This window comes from Elephas maximus, chromosome 3, assembly GCF_024166365.1.
Source record: "Elephas maximus indicus isolate mEleMax1 chromosome 3, mEleMax1 primary haplotype, whole genome shotgun sequence".
Lineage (NCBI taxonomy): Eukaryota > Metazoa > Chordata > Mammalia > Proboscidea > Elephantidae > Elephas > Elephas maximus.
The window spans coordinates 68,133,140-68,154,253 of NC_064821.1; the positions used below are offsets into that span (position 1 = coordinate 68,133,140).

Sequence of the window (21,114 nt, forward strand, 5' to 3'; positions counted from 1 at the left end):
GCCTATTCTCCTGAAATAGGCCTGCACGGGTTCACGTAGGGGGGAAAGGTGTTCAAAGCTCACAGACTGTTCATGCCTGAACGGGAGACACTTCTGTCCTTAGCTCCCCAAGTCAGTGGAGCTGGCAGAGTATCTTTTTCCCCAGTTGTGAATTTATTCCTTTTCCGTGGCTGGGAGAATGACTCAGATCACTCAGCAGGACCTATCTCAGGCCCAGGGAAATCGACAGCCACTGAAGCCAGCTACAACACGGTAAAATATACGCAAGTACTTAGCTTTTGCCGAGAACGCCATTCTTCTCTGCTTCCGGAGGTGTGAGTAAGCTGTGTGTGGCTGGCTGTTTTTCCCTGAGGAAACTGTGGCTGAATGCTACTACCACCCCTTGCAGTCGCTCCCGGGAATGGTACCTGAGGTTTCCCACGATTCAGGCTCGGCAACTCCTCTCCGCTTCTGAAGTCTCTCCCTCCCCTTGCCACTCAGTCAATTTTCTAACTTTGCCTTTGATGTTCAGGGCTCCTAGTTTGTCATAAATATAATCATTTCACTTGTTTTTTCGGATCTTTGTTGTAAGAGGGTTCACTGGAAGCACCTGACTATTCTGCCACCTTGGCCCCGCCCCTGAAACCAACTCTTTAGACAAAGATTAGACTGAACTGTAAAATATAAAATTATACTTCTGAAGAATGTGCTTCTTAGTTCAAGTAGATTAAAACAAAAAACCAAACCCACTGCCAGTTCAAGTAGATACACAAGTCTAAATGGGCAGCTACTGACCAGAGGCAGGATGAGAAGGCAGAAAGGGACAAGAGCTGGTTGAGTGGACACGGGAAACCCGAGGTAAAAGGGGGAGTGTGCTGTCACATTAAAGGGATTGCAACTAGGGTCACGTAACAATATGTGTGTAAATTTTTGTATGAAAAACTAACTTGAGCTGGAAACTTTTACCTAAATCACAATTAAAAAAAAAAAAAAAGTCCAGGTAAGAGATGTTGAAATGAGAATGTCAGCTGAGGCAATAACAGTGAGGATGAAAATGAGAAAAGGCAGATTCAGGAAGTTATTTTAGAGAGAGAATTACAAGAAACTTAAAATATTTGGTGAGCAGATAGATGGGCTAGAGCTGGGTGAGTCAAGGATAATTCTCAGGTTTCTTACTTGGGTCAATGGGTAGATTCTTAACTGAGGGAGAATACAGGAAGGGCAGATGAGAAGTTCAGTTTTGAAAAACTGAGCTTGCAGCACCCGGAAGGATTATTTTGTAGGGATTTAGCCTAGAACTCAGAAGAGGGTTGGGCAGGAGCAAGAAAATGGATGGGGTCATCAGAACATGGGCCACTGATAGCACATAAGAATCACTGGGAGTAGAGATTATTTAAAAATGCAGATTCCTGGGACCCCACCCCAGAGTTTAGTACAATCTAGGATAGAGTTCAGGAATGTGCATTTTTTTTATAAGCATCACAGATGATTCTGATGCAGGTGATCTGGAAAACAACATTTCCAACCACTATGATAGGGAGTTGTTAAAAGCATGGTCTTAGATGATATAACTTAGGCTGGAGGCTGAGAACACAACTCTAGAAGCACTCAATATTTTAAGAGGTGGACGGAGACTAAGCAGCAGCAGTTACAAAAGTAGGATGACCAAGTGAGCAGAAGATTTCAAGAAGGATGATGTGGTCAGTGATATCAATATGAAAGAGAGGTCACATAAGATAAGGTCTAGAGCATCCTTTGGGTTTGGCATCTGGACATCCATCAGAATTGAAAGAGTTGCAGGTCACGGATAGGCTTTTAGCTTTTGTTTTGAGATCAGTTGTAGGGGATGCACGTGAGGATAAAACTCATTTTTAGTCTTGTGGGACTCAGATATCAATAGGTTCACAGAACAGTGAAGAACTAGACTAGGACTTCAAATACGTCCACCTGAAATCTAGTCCTAGCCCAGCCACTGACCAGCTGTGTGTCCTTGGGTAGGTCAGTTCACCTTGATGAGCCTCAGTTTCTGAAAAGTAGACATAATACCTTGGTGTTGCTTGCAGAATTACAAGATGCATGTGGGACAATGAATGTCAAAAAAAAAAAAAAAAACCAAGTACTTTTTAAACTATGAGATTATATTTCTTACTAGATTTTTATTGACTCTGTTCTCATAGTTAGTAATAAAGCCAGGTAATATTTAGTTAAGACCAAGAATTTTTTTTTTTCTTGTCCTATGGAAACTAGCAACTCAGACATCCAGGGCCTATAAAATCAACACCTTGTTGGATTTTAAGAATCAAAAATAATTGGCTCCTGCACAGAAGAACTGCTCTCTTACATTGGTCCCATCTGACAGACTTTCATTGTGATCTTTTATTATTTTTTGATTTCTAACATGTGCCTTTCTATTTTTGTCTTTCAAAGCCAGAAAACACTTTCTACATCTTCAATCCAAAATGAAATCCCAAAGAAAAAGTCCAAGTTTGAGTCAATCACAACCAATGGAGACAGGTAAGCCAAGTTGGAATGTGTGTGCACATGCTTCTGCTTAAAATGTACACGCAGTTCCTGAGACAGGAGGACATTTTAAGGTGTGCCTTGGAACTAGTCTGTGGCTGTCTGCAAACCTCCTGTGGGTGCTACACCCGCCACTTGATAGCTATAAACAAGTATTCCTGAATTTTGTTTATACATCAAATTTCGTCATTAAAAGACAATAACTTATAACCAGATTTGATAGCAGTTGAATTCTGCAGTTCCCAAAATAGGTTCCCCACACTAGTTCTAAGACGTCAACAGCTGGACGCTTTTCACTGTGATCTGTTCTTCTAGCCTGCACCAGGCAGGGCAGGAGTCGGTCTCGGGAGGCAGAGCAGAGACAAGGTGGAGCGAAGGCAGTGTTGCCCTGTCTATGAGGAATAATCGTGCTTCCTTAGCATTGAGAAAGACAGAGCAGTGTAGACGCCGGATCAGAAAACAATGAGATGCATTTAAATGTTTTCCTTGTAAGCCTGTCTAAATGCATATTTTTATTCCTCGCTCTCCTCTCTCTTTCTCAGCAATGTTTCCTCTTACGAACTGCTTTGTCCTAATATCCAGGGTGCCCCGTCCAGGTTGGTGCAGTGGGCTGCTTCCCAACAGAGTCTTGGGACCAACCATTTTCCTGTTCCTCCAGGCCCGGGCATCCTGGAGTGAGACCACCTGACATTCTCTTCCCTAAAATCCTTGGAATCATCTCCATTTGGGAAACCCCTCTTTCATGGTTTCCCTCCCAGACAGTGGTGAATATGGGAATAGACCCCATATGGACTTAACCAGGGCTGAATTTTGTTTATTTAGAGAAGTACAAAATGTCTGTGAAGTTCACCTTTTTTCCATTAACTGGATTTCAGATCCCACAAGGTGTCTTCTTGATGACTAGTTGGTTGATTTTAAACTTTTTGAATTGAACCTTCTGGAAATGTGTGATTTAGATACTATGATTACATAGAGGAAGGAGCTATAAAGACCATGTCTCTGATCAGCTGTACTGTTTCTCTGGGCAGCTGGTCTGGCCATTCTGAAGGAAGTAGATGGGGGACAGGTTGTCCCATGACCACTTCCAGGGTGTGCTCCTGCCAAAACCAGTTCAGTGAGTGAGCCTTTCTGATGCCCTGCTTTATGAAGGCCTCAGCTAAGATCTAGGGCCTGAAAGAGTCATCATTTCTGTTTTGTATTTATTTATGACCCAAGCTATTTGGACCACCTGGAAAAAGCTCATTCGTAGCACTTAGTTTAACCAACCAGTCCTTATAAAGGTTACTGTCTATTAGCTTATTTTATTTTTGAGATACTGCTGCTATTCTTGCTGTCCATTGCTGTGGATATACCAAGCTAAAGCTCAAGCTTTCTGTTCAGACTATTTGGTTACATCCAGTCACCACCCATGAGAATTTTCCTCAAGTAGCTGATTCTTGGTTACTTAGGTATATGGTCTCCCATAATGTCTTCCGAAAAAGATGTGAAAAGATCATTTTCTTGAAATGTACATACTAATGTTTTAAAGTAACTTACACTTTTAATTTGAAAATTTGGAAAATGTTTTTTGCTGCCACAAAAATTATTTTCATACATATACAAGTTCCATTTGAATCTTCCTGCATTAGCAGTTTTAACAGTCCAGTCCATTTGTTTGCATTTCCATTCTGTTCGATGTTCACAGCATGAGGTCAATTATATTTTTTCTATCCTTTTTACTTTTTGTGTGTTTTCCTGCTTTTCATTCACTTTGAAAAAAGCATCCTGACAATCCTTTGTTTGACAGTCCTTTTTAATGTCTAGTAAATCAAAAAATTTTTATTGAATATTTATTTTGACTTCTGTACCAGTTGTTATCAGTCTTGTTTCCAAAATATCTTGTTGTAGCTGCCTCATAGTTTTTAGCCAATCACATTATTTACTTTCCAGGCCTCCCTTTGAAAATGTTGAGATACTTTTTAATTTATGCTCTTATTCTTTCATTTTTATTTCTTCATGTCTTCTGCAAGTTGCTCCCTAATATCTTTCCACAGACCTTTTTATACTACCACATTCTCCTCTCTCACTTATTTCTTAATATTGAGGCATATTTGATTATTTCTCCTCTTCCTCTTCTTTATCCATTAGCCTTCCCTGTCATACAGATAGAACACTTTGTCTTAACTTTCTCTAATGGTTTTGAATTTATAAGATGCCTTGCTTAGTCTTTTTACCTATTTTTTAGTATCCTGCAAAATCTACCTGGAAACCCTGGTGGTGCAGTGGTTAAGAGCTATGGCTGCTAACCAAAAGGTCAGCAGTTCGAATCCACCAGGTGCTCCTTGGAAACCCTGTGACGTAGTTCTACTCTGTCCTATAGGATCGCTATGAGTCAGAATCAACTCGACGGCAACGGGTCTGGTTTTTTAGGAGCCCTGGTGGTGCAGTGGTTAAGAGATCAGCTGCCATCCAATAGGTGGGCAGTTGGAATCCACTAGCTGCTCCTTGGAAACCCTATAGGGCAGTTAGATCTGCTCTGTCCTGTAGGGTCGCTGTGATTCAGAATTGACCTGACGGCAGTGAGACAAAATCCACAGCCTTTCTGTCAGTGTTTTCTAGTTTGTTGTAACAAAAACTTTTCAATTTGAGAAGAATCTGGGTTCATTTCTAGCCTTCCCTGAGCACATACACTGGCTGTTTTTTTTTTAATTGTGTTTTAGGTAGAAGTTTACAGCTCAAATTAATTTCTCATGCAAAAATTTATAAACATATTGTTATGTGACACTAGGTTACAATCCCTGTAATGTGACAGCACACTCCCCCTTTTCACCCCGAATTTTCTGTGTCCATCCAACCAGCTCCTGTCCCTTTCTGCCTTCTCTCCTGCCTCCAGGTAGGAGCTGCCTGTTTAGACTCCTGTATTTACTTGAACTAAGAAGCATGTTCTTCACAGGTGTTATTTTATGGTTTTTTTTTTTTTTTTTTTAGTCCAGCGTAGTCTGTCTGAAGAGTGGGTTTTAGGAATGGTTTTAGTTGTGGGTTAACAGAGCACCTGGGGGCCATGGCTTCGAGGGTTCCTCCAGTCACAGTCGTATTATTAAGTCTGATCTTTTTAGGTGAATTTAAGTTCTGCACTACTCTTCCCCTGCTCCGTCAGGAACTCCCTGTTGTGTTCCCTATCAGGGCGGTCATTGGTGGTAGCACTGGCTGCTTTTTAGTCATATTTGTCTGTTGTTCCATAAGGCAATACAAATACAATCTCAACAGTGGGTGGTGCCCACGCACACCTTGTGGTTCGTTGTTTCTAAAGGACATTCTTTTCTCTGTATTTTATTTTAATCTCTTTTGGATTATGCCTGAGAGATTAGACTTGCCGTGTGGCCGTTGAGGACAATCCCAGGACCAATGGGTAGGAACGACAGGGGTACAGGTTTTGATTCAACCTGAGGAAGATTGTTCTTATAATAAAAGCTTTTGGAAAAGACAGTAAACTTCCTGGAGAAGCGTTGAGTTCCCTGTCATTGGAAATGTTTGAAAAGAAACAGGATTTGATTTTCTGCCTTCCTAACATCTTCTTGTATTTTGATTCCCAGCAGCCCTTATTGAACCAGGAGTTAGAGAGTTAAAGAGGTCTGACCCTAACAAAGGATAAAAAAAACAAAAGCAAAAAACCAACCCAACCCCTTGCTGTCCAGTCGATTCTGACTCATTGTGACCCCTACAGGACAGAGTAGAACTGCCCCATAGGGTTCCCAAGGAGCGGTTGGTGGATTTGAACTGCTGACCTTTGGTTAGCAGCTGAGCTCTTAACCATTCCACCACCAGGGCTCCAGGACTAATTTAGTCCAACAATTTCTTGGTGTAGGGGCAGAGCCCTCTCTCAAGAAGCAGGGAAAGCAGGGCATTAGGAGCTTTGGGGACAACAAGAAGTTCCTCCCGTTACTCCATTAATCACAGTAGTTAAGGATTTAAATAGGCTCTTTTGGGTTGAGGGAAGACAGTCCCTTGGGGAGTATTGAAACATATAAGGTTGTAGATGTCGGGGCACTTCCAGATCCAGCTCAGTGGAGCCTATCATGGGCCCTTTCCATTGTTCTCTTTCTCCTGCATGTTTTCTTTGAATTATTTTGCATTTTCTTTTGTTTTCCGGTAATTCTGCATATTCATCAGTTATGAAAGTATTGATTTATCTCTTCACCTGACCTTCTTCTCATATGATCCATGCAGACTGAGGGGGAGTATTCTTGTCAATGAACTACTGCTTCCACTTCTAGCCATAGAACTGTTTGACTTGATAACTATGAGGAAGTATAGTCCAGTCGTTAGACTTGCTGTTTGAAGTTTCTATCTGTATAGAGAAGTCCTAGTTATTAGATGTGGTTTAAGATGTAGGAAAGAACCAACAGCAAGGGGAAACTATGAGCCAGTGCTTTGTTGGTATTAGGAGCTGGAAGTCAGTATTTCAGTATCTGTTTAGAAAAAGCCATTAGGTTTGTGTTGTAAAGGTTGCCCTGAGAAAAGTAGAGAGCTTCCTTTGGGACGTTTCAAGAGAAGGGCAGGGTTTGACCCTCCAGGCCAAGGTTGTTTTGGGTCTGAGATACCTCTGAGCAGATAGTGAAAGCTATAGATCCTTACCCCGGAAAACACCCATTGTACATATAATTTCAGGGATTCACAGATTTCCTGAAACTGGTCCCAGTTAAGAGACTCTACCAAAAGGATATATGCGGAGTTCACTAGTCACTTTGACAAAATGGAGTGCTCACACTACTGGAAGGAAATCTGTTCAAAACCCAGGTGCTGATGTGACGCTGGAGTTTGCCACCTTCTTGTTCCTTTCCCAACTGTCACAGAATTCTTGATACTGAAAATGACAGCAGGCAAAATGTAGTGTAGGGTACGTTGGCCTCCTTCTTATGAAATTTAGTCTCTATCATTTTAAAAAAAGACTGCTCCTGGGATGGAATGCAGTAACTCTTCAGCAGTGGCACCAGATCTCAGTGCTTGGAGCGTGGAGAAGACAGAGAGCCGAAAGATGAGCTCTGTGGGGAGTGGTAAAGAAAAATGCCTGAGCTTGCAGTTAATAGTTCATCCAGAAGTCTAGGGAAATTATCTAATCACAAATTAAGATTGTCTCTTCTGTGAATCACTGGGGGTCTTCAATGAACCTGAAACAGAATATCCTCAGCTCTTGTGATGTGTCATTTATTTCAGTCCTGAATGTGAGAGAAGATGCTGCAGGAATGTTACTGGGTTGTGGTTTTGGTTAGGCAGAGTTATCTGATGACCACCGTACAAGTGCAGGTAACAAATACTGTTGAGTTTGGCATGTATGGGGCATTGTGCTTGATGCTGGGAATTCACATAATTGCTTTTGGCCTTGAGAAGCTCACAGTCAAGTGGCCAAGATGCATCCTCAGGTGAAAGTTTCTCCATCCAAGTTATGATTTTTTCCCCTCCATTTTTCCAACCAGCTTTTCCCCAGACCTGGCTCTGGACTCACCAGGCACTGACCACTTTGTTATCATCGCCCAACTAAAGGAAGAAGTGGCCACTCTGAAGAAAATGCTGCATCAAAAGGATCAAATGATTTTAGAGAAAGAGAAGAAGGTATGGTTTAATTAATGCATGTCAGACTAGAATGATGCAAGGGTAAGATAGTGGTATGGGACACGATGCTAACTCTTTTTAACTGATATTTGTTAGGTATTTAACTATTGGTGCTTGGGGAAAGAAGTCCCATGGCAAGGTTGGAATATCCTGGGAGAGGCTACCTGCCAAGATGACTTATGGGATGGCATTACCTTGTCGAATCCACTTCAGTCAAGTGGGTTCAGAAAGTGGATTTTTCTCAGCATTTAGAGGGAGCTTCTACTTCTCAGGGAGGATTCGTGTTAACCAAGTTTACAGAGACAATTGTATAAAACCGCAATTCAGAGTGGGGAACATAACAGAATACTACTCATCTCATCATGGGCTGCCTTTTGGAAGCCAGGTTGTAACCAGAAGGTTGCTGAATGAGCGTGGAGTTCAGGATAAGAGAAAGTAGTTATGTAATTGGAATGTTTAATGCTCTTAGGCTGAGAATCTGATGCCTCCATCTCTGTAATTGGGATGGCCATGTCTGTGGGACAGTAATACTCAAAGTATGTGGACCAGGCCTCCGTCTTCCCTGGACAGTGCTCAGGTGGGCCCTGCTCCCTGACTTCTGTCACTTTGCCTCCATTGCCAACAACTCCCTTCCTGAATGACTAGCTCTTTAAACATGTTACTCTCTTCAGCGGAGTCTTATTCTAGTCTGAGAGACATTCTCTCTCTTCAAGGGAACTTTTTACATCTTTGTTCTGATTTATGTCTATTGTTTATCTTATTTTCATGGTCTTGGAGAGAGTATCTCATTTTTGCCTTAATATATTAATAACAATAACAATCATAGCTAACTTTCATTTGATACTCACTACTCACCTGGCTCCATTCTAAGTACTTCATATGTATTAACTCATTTATCCTCATAACAACCTCTTGAGGTAGGATTATTATTATCATCATGTCATAGTTGAAGAATTGCCCCAATATTCTTCTTGTTAGGGCTCCAGTCCCAAGTTCAGAATGCTGTGATTCATTCTGAATGGCTAACAAAACATATGTTAAAGACTTAACATGCATCCTTTCCATCTAATTTTCTACCTCATTTTACAGGTAAGAAAACAGATCCAAAAAGGTTAAATAATATGTTCAAATCACACAGCTACTAAGTGACAGAGCAAAGGAATGAACCCACATCTTTCTGACTCTACCATTTTTTCTAGTGTGCTCTGCTTCCTCCTGCCAGTAATGTGGAGAGTCATGGAAGAGACCCTTATTCTTTCTACATTACTACATGCCTGTCAGATGAAAGTGGACCCAAGTATATTCTCTTCATGGACTAGATTAGAATGGCACTTAAAAGGATTTTTGCAAAATAGAGATAAAACAAGCACTTGTTCCTACCGTTTTGCAAAGTTACAGTTTTAAAAGGAGCAAAAACAAATAGATTGTTTCCCATAGCTTCCAAGATCAAGGTCTTAGAACCTTGGCTTGGGACACAGGCTCTTCTGTGTCATGCCTGCCTGTCTCTAGCCTCATCTTCTGCTGCTCTACACACTCATCAGTCATTGGAACAATCTCTCAGTTTTCTCTACCTGTGCTGTTCTCTTTGCTTGGATGCTCTTCTTACCTCATGTGGCCAGTTGCTACTTGTACCTCAAAACTCAGCTCACACCACCTTTTAGGTTTAGATGTCCTTCTCTGTGCTCCGTTAATAGCATAGTCAACAGGAGGAGACCTGGGGTCTGAATCCCAGCTCTGCCACTTGCTAATGCTATGTATGATTTTGGCCATGTCACTTAGTGCTCTCTAAGCTTCGGTTTTCCCATCTATAAAATGCGAAGGATAGAATTACCCCATGGGGTTGTCATAGCAGTTGAATGAAATAATATCACCAAAACAGTTTGCTTGGAGTATGGTAAAGTTTCAGTAAATGACACCAGCTGTGATTCTATGGCTTCTCTCAAAATATCAATCACATTGTGTTACAGTCATTGATTTATTTGGAGGTGAGTAGAGGATCATTGGCATGTAGTAAATATATGAGGAACTTTTATGCACTGCTGGTGGGTGTGTAAAATGGTACAATCACTATGGAAGATGATGTGGCACCTCCTTAAAAAGCTAGAAATAGAAATACCATATGATTGAGCAATCCCATTCGTAGGAATATATCCTAGAGAAATAAGAGCTGTTACACAAATAGATACATGCACCCCCATGTTCACTGCAGCATTATTCACAATAGCAAAAAGATGGAAACAACCTAAGTTCCCATCAACAGATGAATGGATAAACAAATTGTGGTACATATATACAATGGAATACTACACAGCAATAAAGAACAATGATGAATCTGTGAAACATCTCATAACATGGATGAATCTGGAGGGCATTACGCTGAGTGAAATAAATCAATCACAAAAGGACAAATATTGTATGAGACCGCTATTATAAAAGCCCAAGAAAAGTTTTACACACAGGAAAAAAAACAATCTTTGATGATTACAAGGGAGTAGAGGGGTTGGGAGAGGAAATCCCTAACTAGATAGTAAGCAAATGTTAACTTGGTGAAGGGAAAGACAACATACCGTATAGGGGAAGTCAGTACAACTTAACCAAGGTAAAGTCATACAGGCTCCCTAGACACATCCAAACACCTTGAGGGACTGAGTTACTGGGGCTGAGGGTTGGGGACCTTGGTCTCAGGGGACATCTAGGTCGATTGGCATAACATAGTTCATAAAGAAAATGTTGTACATCCTAGTTTAGTGAGTAGTGACTGGGGTCCTAAAAGCTTGTGAGAGGCCATCTAAATACATCTATTGGTCTCAGTACATTTGGAGCAAAGGAAAATGAAGAAAACCAAAGACACAAGGAAAATATTAGTATAAAGAACTAATGGACCACATGAATCACAGCCTCCACCAGCCTGAGTCCAGAAAAACTAGATGGTGCTTGGCTACCACCAACAGTCACACTGACGGATCACCGTAGAGGGTCCCAAGCAGAGTGGGAGAAAAATGTAGAACAAAATTCAAACTTACCAAAAAGTCCAGACTTACTGGTCTGATGATGACTGGAGCAACTCCTGAGACTGTGGCCACCAGACACCTTGCTAGTTTAAAACGGAAGCTACTCCTGAAGTCCACCTTTCAGCCAATGCCAAACATTGGACAGTCCTATAAAACAAACAATAACACATGCTGAGGAATGTGCTTCTTAGTTCAGTCAAGTATATGGGACCAAAAGGGCAACACCTGCCCAAAAGCAAAGACGAGAAGGCAGGAAGGGACAGGAAAGCTGGACAAATGGACCATGAAGAACCCAGGGTGGAAACGGAAAGGTGAAGAGTACTGACACATTGCGGGGATTACAACTAATGTCATGAAACAATTTGTATTAAAAATTTTTGAATGGAAAACTAAGAAAAAAAGTATGTGTGTATATATATATGGAAACCCTGGTGGTATAGTGGTTAAGTGCTACGGCTTCTAACCAAAGGGTTGGCAGTTCGAATCCTCCAGGTGCTTCTTGGAAACTCTATGGGCAGTTCTACTCTGTCCTACCAGGTTGCTATGAGTCGGAATCGACTCGATGGTGCTGGGTATGGTTTTGGTGTACATATATATGAAATCTTTTAAAACTTGCTAGTGGTTGTTAACCATTAGAAATGCTACTTAAAGGTTTTGTGTAATTGTCAGGAAATTTTTAGGAAAAATAGGATATAGAACTCCTTGGCTTTGATTGAGTTGTGGATCCATAGGAGAGCCCAGGATTTCATTAATTCAGCAAGGGGGCATTTAGCTCTCTGATATCAAAACATTTTATTCATTGCACAGGAATTTCTTTTGGTCACTCTGCTTTTCTTCCTTCAGATTACAGAGTTGAAGGCTGATTTTCAGTACCAGGAATCTCAGATGAGAGCCAAAATGAACCAGATGGAGAAAACCCACAAAGAAGTTACTGAACAATTGCAGGTAACTGCTTATTTTATGTGGCAATTCTCGTGTATTTAGCTGGTGGTATTTCAAATGAGCATCTCTTAGATGTTTTTTTTTTTTCTCTCAAAGTATTGACAGACCACATCAATCTACCTTGTAGTATACTTTTATTGTTTCACTCTCGGATGTGTCATGATTTTTTTTTTCCTTCAAAAACAGTAGAATTATTAAATGTGTTCTTTGATTTTTGTGTAAACCAGGTGTGATTCCAGATGTTTAAATTATAAATTTTGTTCATCCAGCACACTGAGGCACTCCATGGCTTGCTTGTGTTGCATGAAGCATCCTTTTGTAATGGCGGGTCCCAAGAGATTGAAGTACACCGATTAACCTCCAGTAAACGGTCTTTTGTTTTTTTCTTTTCCTGAACCAAGCCAAGTGCCAGGTGTTTTTACCTCTAGAATTTTGGTCAGCTCTTAGTGATCCTCTTTCTTGTCTGCCTTAGCATCTGCACTTATTCTACATGAAAAATATGTCCTAAGCTGTTAAAACCTCCTTCTTGCACTGATACTGTAGGCCAAAAACCGAGAACTTCTGAAGCAGGCAGCTGCCTTGTCCAAGAGCAAGAAGTCGGAGAAGTCCGGAGCTATAACTTCTCCATGAGAGACCACCAGGAGGCTCTCCAGCAACAGCAGATGGAGTGCCGGTTTCGGGCTGGAGACCTGGCTGTGCTCTGGGAATTGCAAGCTTTCTTTAGAAATCTCTATTTTATTACGGTTATCTTCTTTGTGTGATTGCAGTGGACTGACTGAATGGAAACACCTGGTTCGTGTTGTGTTATGACCGCATGCTTGAGTGTTTGGGATTTTAATCTCTCTTTCTCTCTCTCCCTCTCTTGGTACTACTCTTTGTTTTTTGTGGTGGTCACTGCTCAGTGTTATGTGCAGCATAATTTATCCCCCATCACTGTATCTTGCCATACCTGTGAGCAAACATTTTGGCATTAATTACATATCACTGCCACCCTCTGAACGGCTAAAACTGCCACCTTAAGACTTGGTAAAATGGGAGAGGCTTTCTCTCTCCAATAAACCTTTTGCTTCAGGGTCTACTCGGGTTTTTTTCCAGGTATATTATGTATGAACTTTGTACTATGTATAGCCAGAGTTTTATTTATTTTTTAAAAAAGAAACTTTTTCTCAATAAAGGAATAATGGTAGCCTAGCTAGTTCTTCTTGTAAAAGTGATGCCTCTTCAAAAAAACAGTCCTACTCTCCAGCTTTTAGTAAGAATCAGATCTTTCCTTTCTTGTTACCTTGGAGTCTGAAAAACTGATTGCTTAGGTGAAATAATTCAATGCGTAAGTATGGAGTTAAGTGCCTTTTGGAGGGTTTCTTGGAAGAGCATTTAAGGAGATACTTACGGGAGGTAGCAAAGATTTGAATGGTCTGTCTTTTTAAGTAAAGGCAGAAAGAAAGGTTGTCCAGGTTGTACTGGACACTTCCCCACCCCTTTCTTGTTTTATGTAATTGATTTTAAATTCTCACACTGCCACTTCCTTTTTTACAAAAAAATACCCTTTACTTGCTTATATTATATTGCTTATCTTACTGGGTGATTGTCAGCATTTTTTTATACGAGCAGATTGAAAATGGGGTATTATTTGAACTACAGAGCATTTCTGCAGTCAGGACAAGCTGCTCAATATGGACTCTGAGTCTGATTGAGAGAAATGATACCACTTTACTTTCTCCTCATGCCTCACCCGCCCCAGCCTTCACACTCCCTGCGTTTAATGGAAATGTATTGAAAACAGGCGCTTCTCAGGAACAGCTTGGCCTCAGCCAGAATTATGTGTGCCCTGTCTTCCCTCCCTAGCCTCTGTCAATAGGCACGTGGATTTGCTTTTCTAGAAGAAGGGGATAGATTTGCATTTCTAGCCATACACTCAGGTCCTCTGTTTGATGTTTGTAAAAAAATAAGCCCAGGTTAGGGATGTGTAGTATGCCATGAAACATAGCAAAACCAACTCCCTTGGAATCATTAACCGGGAGGGTACTAGAGCTAATCATGAAGGCAGATGAAGCTTGTACCTCAGCCTACCAAAATTGTAGCAGGAAGTTTAACTTGCTAGGCATTTCCTAGAAGCAAAATGCTCTATCGTTTGTGATAGCATTCTCACAAGTGGAACCATGCACATAATTGGACAGAGATCTGGAAATGGATGGCTTCCTTTTGAAAAGAGGAACAATGGACCATGTTGCTTATATATCACCCTAGTAGGGAATGTCATTTTCCCTTCCGAGCAAGGGAAACAGCAGTGCTAAATCATTTTGTAACTTTTTGAATGAGAAACTTTTAGGTAACGATCAACTGTCAGATAATATTTTTCAGATATATTTGCATTGAGTCTGGGGAAAAGATTGTGAAAAAAATGACAGGGGTTTTTTTTCTTTTGAAAGGCTGAGAAATTCTGTTAAATGAAATATGACAATGTAAACATATACTTCGTTTTATACTAAATCTTTTTTTAATGTCTTGGCATTTAATATAAAGCAAATCCACACATTTTCTAACTTTCCATAAGTTCCAAAAAGGGAAGGAAGAGACCTCAGTCTTGAAATTTTGGTTTCTAAAAATCATGGCACTGTTTTACTATGAAACTGAGTGGGTAACTTTTGGTAACACTTTTTGTTTCTTTGTATGTTTGTAACAATGAATATTTTAAAACAGGAATGTTTTGGTTTGTACAGACTTTGACAAATGTGTGTTAATAAAAATTCATATTGACTCAAGTATGACTGTTGGATTTTATTTTTAATTATTTTTTGCTAGTTCACCAATAGGCATATTCCATTATTCCCCTCAACCTGGAAAATAGTTGGTCTTGTTTGTAAAAAACCAAAACCAAACCCAGTGCCACTGAGTCCATTCTGACTCATAGCAACCCTCTAGGACAGAGTAGAACTGCCCCATAGGGTTTCCAAGGCTGTAAATCTTACTTTTTCCCGTGGAGTGACTGGTGGATTGGAACCACCAACCTTTCTGTTAGCAGCCAAGTGCTTAACCACTGCACCACCAGGGCTCCTGTCTTGTTTGTCGACTTAAAAAATTGAAAGCCTAACTAGGCTAATAGGGAGTTTCATATTCATAAGAGAATAAACTTTTTATCTCTTATTTATTCAACTTAAATTCTTATTTTGTGATAGGCACTGAGCTAGGCAATGGGGATATACCAAAACCAAGCCCCTTGCCATTGAGACAATTCCAATTCATGGCGACCCTATAGGACAGAGTAGAACTGCCCCATAGGGTTTCCAAGGAGCACCTGGTGGATTTGAACTGTCAGCCTTTTGGTTAGCAGCTGTAGCACGTAACCACTGCGCCACTAGGGTTTCCAGTGAACAAAACCCACAAAGTTACTGTCCTCGTGGAGCTTCCATTTAGTGGAAAATAGGGCAACTTCGATGTTTCTTGGTTTTATATTTACCATTATTATTCAGAAAATAATATACGTTAAATCTTTCTAAGGTATGAGTGGAGGCTCTTTGAAATGCCATCATCTCAAAAGGAGGAGTGGGATGTATTAGCATGAAACCCTTGGGATAGTAGGTTTTAACTTAGAAACCAGGTGCCTTTCAGACTGTCACATCCTGCAACATCCTATTCTAAAAACTCAAAGACTATTTTTCTGAATAAATTAGAGATAGTTTTTTTTTCTGGACTATGTTTATAACTACCTTTTTTGTGTGAATTAGTTTATCCATTTATTCAGCATTAAAAACCACTGTGTTGTGTTTTCGTTGTTAGGTACCATCAAGTCAGTTCCAACTCATAGCGACCCTTTGTACAACAGAATGAAACACTGCCCAGTCCTGTGCCATCCTCATAATCCTTGTTATGCTTGAGCCCGTTGTTACAGTCACTGTGTCAATCCATCTTGCTGAGGGTCTTCCTCTTTTTTGCTGACCCTCTACCAGCATGATGTCCTTCTCCAGGAACTGATCCCTCCTGATAATATGTCCAAAGTATGTGAGACATAGTCTCTCCATCCCTGCTTCTAAGGAGCATTCCGATTGTACTTCTTCTAAGACATACTTGTTCATTCTTTTGGCAGTCCACAGTGTATTCAATATTCTTCATCAACACCTCAATTCAAAGGCATCAATTCCTCAGTTGTCCTTATTCATCATCCAGCTTTCGCATGCATATGAGGCAAATGAAAACCCCATGCTTGGGTCAGGTACACCTTAGTCTTCAAGGTGACATCTTTGCTTTTTTAACACTTTAAAGAGGTCTTTTGCAGATTTGCCCAACACAAAGCGTTGTTGGATTTCTTGACTGCTGCTTCCATGGGTGTTGGTTGTGGATCCAAGTAAAATGAAATGCTCGATAATGTCAATCTTTTCTACATTTATTATGATGTTGCTTAATGGTCCAGTTCTGAGGATTTTTGTTTTCTTTATGTTGAGGCATAGTCCATACTGAAGGCTGTGGTCTTTGATCTTCATCACTAAGTGCTTCAAGTCCTCTTCACTTTCAGCAAGCAAGATTGTGTCATCTGCATAAAGCAGGTTGTTAATGAGTCTTCCTCCAGTCTTGATGCCCCGTTCTTTATATAATCCAGCTTCTTGGGTGAAAGGATACAACCCTGAAACACACCTTTCCTGACTTTAAACCATGCAGTATTCTCTTGTTCTGTTTGAATGACTACCTCTTGATCTATGTACAGTTTCCTCATGAGCATAATTAAGTGTTCTGGAATTCCCACACTTTGCAATGTTATCTATAATTTGTTTTGATCTACACAGTTGAATGCCTTTGCTTAGTCAATAAAACACAGGTCAACATCTTTCTGGTATTCTCTGCTTTACCCAGATTCCATCTGACATTAGCAATGATACCCCTGGTTCCACACCCTCTTCTGAATCTGGCTTGAATTTCTGGCAGTTTCCTGTCGATACACTGCTGCAGCCACTTTTGAATCATCTTAAGCAAAATTTTACTTCCATGTGATATTAATGATATTGTTCGATAATTTCCGAATTCGCTTGAATCACCTTTCTTGGGAATAGGCATAAACATGGCTCTCTTCTAGTTGGTTAGCCGGGTTGCTGTCTTCCAAATTTATTGGCATAGATGAGTGAGCACTTGCAGTGCTGCATCTGTTTGTTGAAACATCTCAATTGGTATTCTGTCAATTCCTAGAGCCTTTTTTTTTTTTTTTTTGCCAATGCCTTCAGTGCAGCTCGGACTTCTTCCTTTGACACCATCGGTTCCTGGTCATACGCTACCTACTGAAATGTTTGAACGTTGACAAATTCTTTTTGGTACAGCGACTCTGTGTATTCCTTCCATTTTCTTTGGATGCTTCTTGCATTTAGTATTTTCCCCATAGAATCCTTCAATATTGCAACTCTAAGGTTGAATTTTTTCTTCAGTTCTTCCAGCTCGAGAAATGCCGAGCGTGTTCTTCCCTTTTGGTTTTCTATCTCCTGATCTTTGCACATGTCATTTAACACTTTACTTTGTCTTCTTGAGCCGTCCTTTGAAATCTTCTGTTCAGCTATTTTACTTCATTGTTTCTTCTTTTCACTTTAGCTACTCAGCGTAAAAGAACGAGTTTCAGGGTCTCTTCTCACATCCATTTTGGTCTTTTTTTTTTTTTTCCTGTCTTTTGAACGACCTCTTGCTTTCTTCATGTATGACGTCCTTGATGTCATTCTGCAACTCATCTGATCTTTGGTCATTAGTGTTCAACACGTCAAATCTATGTTTGAGATGGTCTCTAAATTCAGGTGGGATATAGTCAAGGTTGCACTTTGGCTCTTGTGGACTTGTTCTAATATTCTTCAATTTCAACTTGAACTTGCATATGAGCAATTGATGGTCTGTTCTGAAGTTGGCCACTGGCCTAATTTTGACTGATGATATTGAGTTTTTCCATAGTCTCTTTCCACAGATATATTCCATCTAGCGAGGTCCACGTGTATAGTTGCCCTTTACGTTGTTGAAAAAAGGTATTCTCAATGAAGAAGTCATTGGTCTTGCAAAATTCTATCATGTGATCTCTGGATTGTTTTTATAACCAAGACCATATTTTCCAACTACTGATCCTTCTTCTTTGCTTCCAACTTTTACATTCCAATCACCAGTAATTATCAATGCATCCTGACAAGCTGTCAGTTTGTCATACTGTGGGGGCTTGCGTGTTGCTGTGATGCTGGAAGCTATGCCACCAGTATTCAAATGCCAGTTAGGTCACCCATGGCAGACAGGTTTCAGTTGAGCTTCCAGACTAAGACAGACTAAGAAGAAAAGGATTAGCCAATGAAAACCTTATGAATAGAAGCAGAACGTTGTCTGATAAATAGTGCCAGAAGATGAGCCCTCAGGTTGGAAGGCACTCAAAATACAACTGGGGAAGAGCTGCCTACTCAGAGTTGACTTTAATGAAGGCAGATGGAATCAACCTTTCAGGACCTTCGCTTGCTGATGTGGCATGACTCAAAATGAGAAGAAACAGCGGCAAACACCCATTAATAATCAGAATGTGAAATGTATGAAGTATGAATCTAGGAAAATCAGAAATCATCAAAAACGGAATGCATAAACATTGCTATCCTAGGCATTAGTGACCTGAAATGGACTGGTATTGGCCATTTTGAATAGGACAATCATATGGTCTACTATGCCGGGAATGACAACTTGAAGAGGAATGGCATTGCATTCATCGTCAAAAAGAAGATTTCAAGATCTACACTGTCAGTGATAGGATAAGGAAGATCAGTTAATATAACTGTTACTCAAATTTACGTACCAACCACTAAGGCCAGAGATGAAGAAATTGAAGATTTTTATCAATTTCTACAATCTGAAATTGATTAAACATGCAATCAGGATACACTGATAATTCCTGAAAAACCACCGTAAGGGAAGAATATAGAAGAAACAGATAAAAACATCATCTAGTTCTTCAGGAAGCTCTTCAACCACTCTAAATAACCATCAAGTTAGCAGACTATCCTTTGCAGTTTAAGACCGTATAATACAAGCAGTATAGCTATCTTGAACTGACAGCCAGCTCAGGGACCTTGGAGGAGGGGCTTTGCTCAGGAAGGCCAAAACTGTCAGGAGTTAACAGGGTGTTGTGGTTACTTCTGTGTAACAAATTATCCCAAATTTTAGTGGCTTAAAACAACCATTTTAATATGCCCGTGGTCTCTGTGGGTCAAGAATTTGCAGGGGACAGTGGGGATGATGTCTGGGTCCTCAACTGGGAAAATTGAAAAGCTGAGGGTGACTTAATGGAGCTGGAATCACCTCTTGAAGGCTCTGTTGACTTACATCTCTGGTGCCTGGGCTGGGATGACTCGAAGTCTAGTAATGGTGACTGGAGTGCCTATATGTGGCCTTTCCATATAGTTCTGCTGCCTCCAGCATGGTGGCCTTGAGGTGTTCAGACTTGTTACATGGTAGCTCAAGACTCCAAGCACACGTGTTCCAGTTAACAGAGCTGAGGCTGTATTACATCTTATGACCTGGCCTCAGAAGTCACATAACCTCACTTCCATGGTACTCTATTGGTCAAAGCAGTGAGAAGCATCAAGGGCAGGGGACATAAATCCCTTCTCTTGATGGGAGGGTAACAAAGTAGAACATGTGGGATGGAAGCTATTGTGGTGGCCATCATTAGACAGTCTATTCTGCCACACATGGCACAGAGGCAAGACAGCAAGGCAGAAGCGGCAATATCTTTTATGAAAGCTTCAGAAGTCGGACTTGGTGATGTCTGCAATATCCTGTTGGTTACAGAGGTCAAATCACCTGCACTATTCAATGTGGGAGGAGATCACACAGGCACATTAATACCAGGAGGTGAGAATCAGTGGGGCCTCTTGGAGACTGGTTGCCACATTTACCTTTGTTGTTATTGTTGTTGTTAGGTGCTGTCGAGTCGGTTCTCACTCATAGCAACCCTATGCACAACAGAACGAAACACTGCCCGGTCCTGAGCCATCCTTACAATTGTTGTTATGCTTGAGCTTATTGTTGCAGCCACTGTGTCAATCCACCTCGCTGAGGGTCTTCCTCTTTTCCACTGACCCTGTACTCTGCCAAGCATGATGTCCTTCTCCAGGGATCGATCTCTCCTGACAGCGTGTCCAAAGTATGTAAGACGCAGTCTCGCCATCCTTGCCTCTAAGGAGCATTCTGGCCGCACCTCTTCCACGACAGATTTGTTCATTCTTTTGGCAGTCCATGGTATATTCAATATTCTTCGCCAACACCACAATTCAAAGGCGTCAACTCTTCTTCAGTCTTCCTTATTCATTGTCCAGCTTTCACACGCATATGATGTGATTGAAAATACCATGGCTTGGATCAGGTGCACCTTAGTCTTCAGGGTGACATCTTTGCTCTTCAACACTGTGAAGAGGTCCTTTGCAGCAGATTTACCCAATGCAATGCGTCTTTTGATTTCTTGACTGCTGCTTCCATGGCTGTTGATTGTGGATCCAAGTAAAACGAAATCCTTGACTGCTTCAGTCTTTTCTCCGTTTATCATGATGTTGCTCATTGGTCCAGTTGTGAGGATTTTTGTTTTCTTTATGTTGAGGTGTAATCCCTACTGAAGGCTGTGGTCTTTGATCTTCAATAATAAGTGCTTCAAGTCCTCTTCACTTTCAGCAAGCAAGGTTGTGTCATCTGCATAACACAGGTTGTTAATGAGTCTTCCTCCAATCCTGATGCCCCGTTCTTCATATGGTCCAGCTTCTCAGATTATTTGTTCAGCATACAGATTAAATAGGTATGGTGAAAGAATACAACCCTGATGCACACCTTTCCTGACTTTAAACCAATCAGTATCCCCTTGTTCTGTCCGAACAACTGCCTCTTGATCTATGTAAAGGTTCCTCATGAGCATAATTAAGTGTTCTGGAATTCCCATTCTTCGCAGTGTTATCCATAGTTTGTTATGAACCACACAGTCGAATGCCTTTGCATAGGACCTATGTTTTTAAGTAACTAACCACTGCGAACTTCTGGATTTTGAAGGCAGGAATAAAAAGTGTCATTTTGGGGGAAAGTACTGCATATTTCT

The 21,114-nt window shown here is 40.8% G+C and overlaps 1 protein-coding gene across 2 annotated transcripts in view; it reads left to right on the top strand.

The window, feature by feature from the left end:
• Positions 1-14,793, top strand: part of FAM76A (family with sequence similarity 76 member A) — a 99,660-nt gene extending 84,867 nt beyond the window's left edge. For both annotated transcript variants that reach the window (XM_049878430.1, XM_049878429.1), the window contains exons 6-9: positions 2,407-2,493; positions 7,953-8,088; positions 11,943-12,044; positions 12,585-14,793. In XM_049878430.1, the coding sequence (XP_049734387.1) occupies positions 2,407-2,493; positions 7,953-8,088; positions 11,943-12,044; positions 12,585-12,671 (412 nt within the window). In that variant the 3' untranslated portion in view covers positions 12,672-14,793. The remainder of the gene's footprint in view (positions 1-2,406; positions 2,494-7,952; positions 8,089-11,942; positions 12,045-12,584) is intronic.
• The last annotated feature ends 6,321 nt before the right edge of the window (positions 14,794-21,114 follow it).